This window comes from Trachurus trachurus (genome assembly GCF_905171665.1).
Source record: "Trachurus trachurus genome assembly, chromosome: 6".
NCBI classification, from domain to species: domain Eukaryota; kingdom Metazoa; phylum Chordata; class Actinopteri; order Carangiformes; family Carangidae; genus Trachurus; species Trachurus trachurus.
The window spans coordinates 562,815-571,944 of record NC_139897.1 but is presented as its reverse complement, the minus strand read 5'-3'; the positions used below and the strand labels follow the sequence as shown (position 1 = coordinate 571,944).

At 44.9% G+C, this 9,130-nt stretch overlaps 1 protein-coding gene across 1 annotated transcript in view; it reads left to right on the top strand.

Moving 5' to 3' along the window:
* Positions 1-280: 280 nt before the first annotated feature.
* LOC310987840 (PDZ domain-containing RING finger protein 4-like) overlaps positions 281-9,130 on the top strand; it is a gene marked incomplete at its 5' end in the record, with an annotated part of 72,048 nt that continues 63,198 nt past the window's right edge. Inside the window, one exon of the mRNA XM_083974294.1 lies at positions 281-349. Within this exon, the coding sequence (XP_083830420.1) occupies positions 281-349 (69 nt within the window). The remainder of the gene's footprint in view (positions 350-9,130) is intronic.

Below are 9,130 nucleotides of genomic sequence, written 5' to 3'. Positions count from 1 at the left end.
CGGGCTGATGCTGAAACAGCGGCTGCCAGTTGAACCACTGCTGCCACAGCGTTCACATCTGAAACCTTCATCAGTGAGAGTCAGCTGGAGCTCTTGTGTTCTTGTTCCTCTGACTGTCTGAAATGTGTGAATGGGATGCCATGAAAAGAGATGCTTGCCATATGGAGTGACTGATGAGAAGCGGAGCAGCGGTGTGGAGGGTTGACCCCCTGTGTCCGTACTGCCACCACCACCACTACTCGGGGAGAATTGGACGCCTGGCGTTTCCACGACTACTATAATGGGCTGCAATCTGTGCACTTTACAGAAGCGAGAGGAACACTACAAGCTGCTGTATGAGATTGCACAGGTGAGCAGTTGTGTGCATGTGTGTGATTGATTATGCGTGTTGTGCTGAGGCTGCTGCTGCTGCTGCTGTTGTTGCCTGTTTTTGGAAAGATGTTCCAAAACAAGACAGGAGCGTTGTTGCGGGGTGTTTTATGGAGGAGATGGGAGAAGATATGAGTGAGTGAATTAAGACACAAAATGAAAGTGAGGCGACAAATTGGAGAAACTCGCCAGCAGATGTGTTTTGAGTAATGAGCAGTTGCTTAGAGAGCATCTTGCGTGCAGCCCATTCATCCTGCTGAAGGGACTGTGCTGAGGGAGCAAGTTTTTTTTTCTTTTTAATAGAAAACAAGCCTCTGAGCAGATGACAAGCATGGTAGCCACATGGACACATGGTACTGTAGTCTGGATCTGTGCTAATTCGTTGTGTGTCCTTGAATGATGATCAAAACGTGTCGTCGAACACACCGTGGTCATTAAAAGTTTTCTGTCTCTGTGCTGTGACTTTGACAGACTTCAGCGGTGTGTTGGTGGATTCTTTTTTTTTTTTTCTTCCCTTCACGGAAACACTTAATGATATTGATCTCGGCACTCAAACACAATTTTTAGTTTCTGCAGCTCCTACAGCTCCAGACTCAGTCATGCTTTGCGAGACCGCTGACGCAACTGCAGGGAAATGTTGTTTTCATGAGAGATCCATGACCTGCTTCTTTTTTTATACATGGAGTCAATTCATTGGATGTTTAGCAGGTGAACACGGGGTCTTGGTTAACAACAATAGACTGAGATAAACAAGTATTCACCTAAGCACCTCCAGTCTCCCTATCCGCTCTCTTCCTGTGACAGGCTAATGACTTGTGAGGCTCAGTGTCTCGTGGAAGTGGAGTAGTGCTCAACCCCCACATACACACACACACGTATACACACACACACTTCGGATAGCGCCTGTCTTCACACCACTGTGATCACAGCCTCATTAGCTGTTTTATACAACCATCCTGTGCATTAATTAGACGTGGAATGTCTCTCTCTGCCCATGTGAAGCGACGGGGGGAGGTAAACCTGCCGGGGTTAATCTTCAGCCCCGTGAGCTACTCACTTCACTTGAGACGCTCTCTCTGAAACTCTGGTGCTGGTCCGATTTTAAAAACTGCTTGAATGACCACAGAGAGAGACAGAGAGAGAGAGAGCTGTGCTGCAGCTGCATGGCTCAGGCTGCATCCACTAATGGTCTGTTTTAATATTAGCAAACAAACAGGGGTTGTTAAGAGCCCATGACGGATGAGTAGGTAGCCGCTGCAGCCTCGGGAGGACCATAAAAATAGTGCTGTCTCGGTGCTTATCTCGGCTCGTGGCTCTCTTCTTCGCACCAGTTGTTAAGAAACAGCGTAGACTTCCTTTTTTTCCGTGTGGTGCAGCAGAGGGGATCAGCATCCACCATGTGGGCTACGTGGTCTCCAGGGCACACTCACCCCGTTGACAGCAGCTCTCTGCCTCGTCTGTAGTGTCCACCCACTGATACTGTGAGCCGGTTCAGGCAGGAGATGCAACATCAGCACCTAGTTCCTGATCACCGCTGTGGGAGGCGAGTCGGGAGGATATAGAGCATAGAGGATAAAGACCGGGATGGGAATAGAGAGTAAGCTGTTAAAGATGCAGTTGGTGGAGAAAGTGCTTGGAAAGGAAAGAGAAGGGGGGGTCGAGAGGGGAATTAAGGGAAGGACAGCAGCATTAACCCTCTTGTTGTCCTTCTGTTCCCTTCCTCCATCCTTCCTTCTTTCCTTCCTTTCTCCTTTCCTTCTTTCCACAAAAAGAATTCCATTCCTTCCTTCCTTCTTTCCCTTTGCCCATCCTTCTGCTTCCTTCCTTGACTTCCTTCTTTCCCTTCCTTCCTTCCTTTTTTCCCTTCCTTCCTTCCTTCCTTCCTTCCTTCCTTCCTTCCTTCCTTCCTTCCTTCCTTCCTTCCTTCCTTCCTTCCTTCCTTCCTTCCTTCCTTCCTTCCTTCCTTCCTTCCTTCCTTCCTTCGTCCTTCCCTCTTTGACCCAGGAGGACAACAGGAGGGTTAATACAAGCAGAGGACAAGAGAGGGAAAGGAGACATGGGATTTTTTGGCTTTGACAGGTAGTGAAAAAAAAACTACCACCTCATCTCACAGACATCCATGCAGACTCTCACACACGTCCTCCGAGACCAAAGAAAAGCAGCACACCCTCAACAGCGCAGTAAATATGTAAAAACAACACTGCTGGTGGAGAGAGGGAGACAGACAGACAGAAGGAGGGGGAAAAAAAGAGAGTCTCCTCCAGAAAGTGGCGCTTTTCTCCCTGCAGCTACACAAGTGTGTCACCGTGTCTTTGTGGTCAGGTAGAAGTGTGCTGTGACAGCGGGACCGCTCACCGCTCAGAACACCACCAGCTTAATCCTCTCTCTCTCTCTCTCTCTCACACACACACACACATATCGTCTCATCTGTCTGCTCGCTCAGCTCCTCCTCTCTCAGTTCTTTATTTTGTCTTTTTTGTCCTGCCCGTCTGAAACGCACACGCCTCGACATATTACACACACGCCCGCCGCTGATTATGCAGAGTCGATGAGTGTGTGTGTGTGTGTGTGTGTATGCAAATGAGGCAGAAGTAGTGCCACAGCGTGACTGAGCGGCCTTGCAGCAGGTTGATTCGGGGAGCAGGAGTCAGTCACAGTGGTGGGTTAGACACCTTCCTCCCCTTCCCTTCACACCCAGAAACAATTTTGACACTCTGTCCCTCTGGCTGACCCCGGTAGCTGTGGGAGATTTATGACTATAGCTGGCTCCCCCTTCCTCTCTGTTCTCACGGCTGCGGGTGTTCTGTATGGAAATGTGGCCACCCTTTCTCAGCTGACCTGCGAAGCTCGTCGCAAAGGCCTGACATTTTTTTTAAATTTATTGAATCAGCTTTCTTGCCCGGACAAGAGGACAGACACGCACAAGCACATCACACTGCAGCCGTGCTATTTTTCCTCACTTTCCAAAGTCCTACTTTATTTATTTTATTTTAATGTTTATTTAACAGGGACGATACACATTGCCACAAAGAATGAAAAATGTGATGCATACAAGACGTCTAGCTTCAGCTAATTTGCAGTCTTTGTCCCTGGTCAGGCTAAAGAAGGATACAATAAGTGTAATAATACAAATACAGTGAATAGGTATCATGAATAAATAAACACAGCTACAAAATTTAGATTAGGAAATTGCACAAATTAAATACATTAAACATTAGTAAAATGCTGTATTGACAGTGACTTGAGATAAGTTAATGTTCACATTTCTGCTGCTGCCAAAGCAGCCAATGTTTAGCTCTAGCACTAAACATCTTTAATTCTGTTTGGGATTTGATTTCTGGTGGTAAAGTATTCCATAGGTGTGTACCCAGCACTGAAAGGGATGATTGACCGAATGTTGTCCTGCATCTTCAAATTTTACAGTTTTGCTTGCTCATGCTCCTTGTCATTGTCCCACAGTTGTCTGATTTAGTAAAAATCTGTGACATCGCTTGTGGTACTTTTCCCCCCTTTTCATTTCTTTGTCTTTCTCTCTCTTTTCTTGATTCCTCTGATCTCTCATCATCCATGATTACACTTGTTTCAGTCTTTGCTCCAGGCTGCTCTCTGCTGGATTCCCACTCTGGTTAACCTTGCAATGATTGTCCTCTGTGCTAAGGAGAAGCAGTAGTAGTAGTAGTATCTTTACCTAATCCGTGGTCAACAAGGATGAAACCTCGTTGAACCTTCTGACCTGAAGTTCAGCAGCTCTCACACCGCGGTCAGCCAGAGTCTTTACAGCTTCTCCACCAGGCTCTGCAAGTGATTTTTTTTTTTTTTTTTTTGTGTAGACAATAACAGACTGTAGTTGATTCATTCTGTGATCTGGCAGCGCTTTTTAATTCCCATTGTGTCCGCGAGCCCCCTCGTGAGTGTCAAACATTGTTTGTGCACCGCTGAAACCCAGTGATGTGTGGCTTTTTTGGGCTAATTAGCAGGGATGGCAGATGTTGATGAGGGAAGCGACGCAGCGTATAGCTCAGAGTCATGCGGGTAGGATGAGATTTTTGCAGCCAGCAAGTGTGCCGATGCATTGATGGCCATGCAGCGATGTCTTCTGATACAATGGTTTTTGTATTCAAATTACAATCGCAGCAAAAGCTTGTCAGCGCTCGGCAGTTAGCGACGACCTTAAGCCGCCGCCGCTCGGCTAACGGTAGCAGACAGCCGCTCTAAATGTTGCTGGGTAATGAATTTCATCCTTAACAGTGCAGAGTGTATAGAGCCTCCATATTTCATTATCCTGTTTCGTAATTTTCCAATGAACCAGGCTTTCTTTTTTGTAGCCAGAAGTTTTTAAAGTGGCATAGCCATTTTTATAAGTTTTATTAGACAGAAGCAGACTCTCTCTCTCTCTGTCTCTCTGCTGCATTTGAGAAATAAATGGAAAGCGGCTTCTTGGCTCAATGAGGCACAGCACTCCCTGATAACTTGCTGATGCATATGAATGAGAATGAAGCACCCACACAGCTCATGCACACACACACACACACACACACACACACACACACACACACACACACACACACACACACACACACACACACACACACACACACACACACACACACATACAGTATATGTCTACAGGAAACAAAAACATAGTGAATATGCTAACTAGAAAAACCAGAAAGCTGTGTTCATGAATTCTGGGGTGTGACGGAGCTCATGAGGCCACCTGTAATGGAAGCTGGGAGTTTAGCCATGTCATGTTGAGCATGTGTCAGCAGGTTGACAGGATGGGACAGACACATGTGAAATGAAGTGAATCTGGAATTCATTTGTTCCCGGAGTGAGGGAGATTCCCAGGAGTTTTTGTCGTCCTGCTGTGGTCTTTTCTGTGTTGGAGCACCAGATGTGAAAACCTGTGGACCAGCAGACGGTCCAGGGAGGACACAGCTGACTTGCTGCCGTTTCTGGGACACCACTGGCCATGTGTGTAATGGATACGCATTCAATAAAAAGGTTGAGCAGCTATCACAAGGAGCAGGCGCTCTGAGAAAAGAGCTGGCAAACTGCAGTGCACCGGGCTTCATGGATCATCACATGCAGAAAGCCTGCGCCACATTCCAGGCCACATTTGTGTAAGCAGAGGCATTAGTCTTGCATGTAGCGTGTAGAGTTGCAAAGTGGGAGAAGAACTATTTTAGTCCACCAGAGCTTTGGAAGTTAAAGTTTATTTTCTGCTCAGAAGATGTTATTTGACTCTTGGTTGGACCAGAACAAGTACATGACAGTGTTGAAAATATGGATTTTAGGCTACTGACAAAAGGTTACTTTTTGTGGTTTCATTCTGACTCATCGGGAAGTTTATTTCACTAGAATAAAAAGTGTGAGACACAAAAGCCTATGAAACTGATGATGGAGTTCCTCAAGGAAGCATTCTGGGCCTTGAGATGTGAGCTGGCGCTTTATAGATAAAAATGACTTGACTTGTTTTGCTTTCATTTGTAAAGTTTTCCTCTCAAAATTGTTTTGTGAAACACTTTGGGCTGTATCTTTGCATTTAAGTTGCTATTGTGTGAACTATTATTCGGATTATTAAAATACAAATTCAGCAGTTAATATCAGTTCGCATATAGATTTAATGTTTTTGATACTAACCCTACACCCTAGAAGTTCACATATAGCCCTAATGGTCGTCTTCTGGGACTTATTAGTCCACTGTCAAAAAGTTGATCATGAACTTTTGCCTAATTTCTCTGGTGTCAAAGGACTCCTGCAAAATAAGTGATACATTGACTAATTTGAAGATATTCTGCACACTCCTTAGTAATGAGAATGAGTTGCAGGCCTAAATGGAAAATTACATCAGAGGAAATACTTTTGAGACCATCAGACCTCCCACTTCATGTATTCATGGCTTTGATGGTACATTAAGGCTGCTGAACCGTACTCTCAGCCCCCACCACATTGTAGAACTTTCCAGCAGCCGTTGCTGTTAATTCATTGTCACGCGTGATACGTGTTAAGTGCACTCCCAGACCGCGTGCGTAGGAGCATGCGCAGTGTGCCACAAGGCATAGACCTTTTTTTCTCTACCTCATTTCTGAGTGAGTTATTGTCAGGACCGGTACGCCTTGTCGGTGAGTAATGTTCAATGTAACTGTGGACGAGAAATCATTTAATATGAATATCTGTATAATGTTTACAGTACATCTTGTGTTTGTGTTTACCTTTTAGGTTTACAACCTAGTCAAAACTAGTCGAACCTATTTACTAGTCGGACTGCTAGTCAAACCTAGTCAAGAGCTAAGAAAGCTAGTCAAGCTAAACCCACGGTGAAAAGTTAGCTGTAGCAGGCAGGCTAACCATCGATACTGTGTGTGAAATAAATAAAAGAAGAAAGAAAAGAGACTCGAGTTGTTTCCGCCGTACTGTCCTGGCTATACCCTTCCAGAGGGGAGTTTACTAGAGAAGAGATAGCTCGGTAAAAATCTGGACACACATCTTCAGCGCCACGTCCAGACAGCCACCTACAAATGTTCTCATCCATCTTCTTGTCCCATTATGTTTTTTTTGAAGGATGTCCCTCAACCATTGAAATTGATAGCAGTAAAGAAAAAGGTGGAGGAGAGAGGGTGGGGGGAAAAAAACACGCAGTTTGATTGATCTCGTGTCCACCCAGGAAAGATTAGTATGAAATATAATCCTGGTTTTCTGCACTGCTTTTTTTTCTCCAAGCAACACAAAGGTCCAGACTGCAGAAAGCTCTCATTAGGTACGTGGACAGACAGATGGATAAATACATACACTCACAAATTCTCTCTGTGCCACTGTAATCGAAAGAACCATATTTCTGAGTCAGCTCCGTTCCCATCATCATTTCCAATGCTCTTTCTCTGCTTCTAAGCAGACGCCTGATCTGTCAGCCAACCATGTTTGATTACAGTACAAATGGACGTCTGTGAGCTTGGCTGCTGCCTGTCTCTGGATTTCCAGTGGCTGAAATTGAGATCTGAGTTTGCTGAGATGATCTTTTTCAATTTTGACTGTTTACAAGAAGCTGTGTATTCCTGTTTACTCTATAGCTCCCATCTCTCTCATCTGAGGCACTCTATACTCCTCAGGTTGGAGGTGCAGGTTGTTGCATAACCGCTGCACTCTGACCGTATAATTGGAGATTTCATAGTGAAATTTGCACATTCAGGCACTTGACTGCTTCTGTAATGGATTGCAGTGGTTTGTATTTAAATGCTGTTGTTTTAGATAAGGCAAAAACAAAGAAGGAAGTAAAGATGGGATCATACGTTTTGGCCCAGACGTGTACTGTTCTCCACGGATACAAATGATGCCACATTTGCCACAAGACATGAAGTCAATGGGTTTTTATCAGCCAGTTCACTAAATCTCACCATGGAGGAGAAGAGGGGATTTAAGAGGGAGCTGATGAATTGACCTTTTCCTTTTCATCTGTTTCTTATCTCAGTAAGAACCCGGCTGACCTTTTCAGCCACATATCAATTGAACAGCCCCCCCACCACCCTCCTCGTTTCCTTACACCTTCCCAACCCAACCTGAGCAGAGCTCTTCAAAATTACTTTTATCTCCCGTATGTGTTTCCGTCTGTGCTGATTTCTCTCAGCTCAGCTATCAGCAAGGAGGAGCCGCACAAACAAACCATGACATATACCGTTTTCCCTAAGGAACCGAAGCTTGTTCATCACAGAACAAATTTCTCCAGAGCTCACTGCTATAGGTGTCAGACGGGGGAAGTAAACTTGTTTGGCTGTTTGCTGTTCTATGTGATAGGAGGTGATGGTCTTATGTACTACGTGCACAGAAACAACAAGAAACCAATTATAGAAGCAAACAAAGTCCTGGAGGTCATTATACTCCTTCACCTTCCTTTTTTTCTCACTTGTACCGCCTCATTAATTCATTGGGATAAAAGTAATCTCAGTGTGGGTATAAGTCTCACTGTGGTGAATGAGGATGACATCAGCGTGGTGTCATCCATGAGTAATACTGAGCCTCGTCTCAGTGCATGTTTTACTTCGGCGTGCTCGTCGAGATCAAAGGCCGTCAACTTCAATCAGACCGGAGGAACCACGGAGGAAATGAACTACATGGCTGAGTATCTCACCGCCAATCCCTAGTGAACCTGAGCATCTATTTAATGAATTGAACGTGTTGGATGACTTGTATGTTTGTGTTTGTGTGTGAAGAGCTAGCCAACAACATTACTTCATCTTGTGGGATATGAAATGTCCTCGACTTTTTGTTTGTTACCATATCTGCAAGTTAACTAAGGACAAAGGAGGCATATTTTTCTGCTCTATTATCATTAGCCGTGACTTGTTGTCCTCAGTGTAACTTAAAACATGACTTTATGCATTTGAAAGCAGTTCTGACCCCCTTTACACACATGCAACTCTGGTGTGAGTCTGCACGACTGTTTATGGAAATATGCGCGTGTGCACAGAATTATTTGTGTCCTTGTCTAAATTGCTTTGTCTCTGTGCCTGATTTCTGCATGTGTGTGTGTGTCTGTGTATGTGTGTGTCATGTGTGGAGTGCAAACAGTCCCAACAGCTTGTGCTTTTCTCTACAAACACTGATGAAAACAAAGAACTATGGGATACACACATGAGGCTGTGCATCTGCATCCAGGGCGCCTCTTAGCTGATTATCTGTGTTTAAGCAGACAGAAGGGCCCTCATTAATTTATTGGCATTCATGAGAACGCATCTTCCCCTCTACTCCCAGTTAGTGGGGAAAG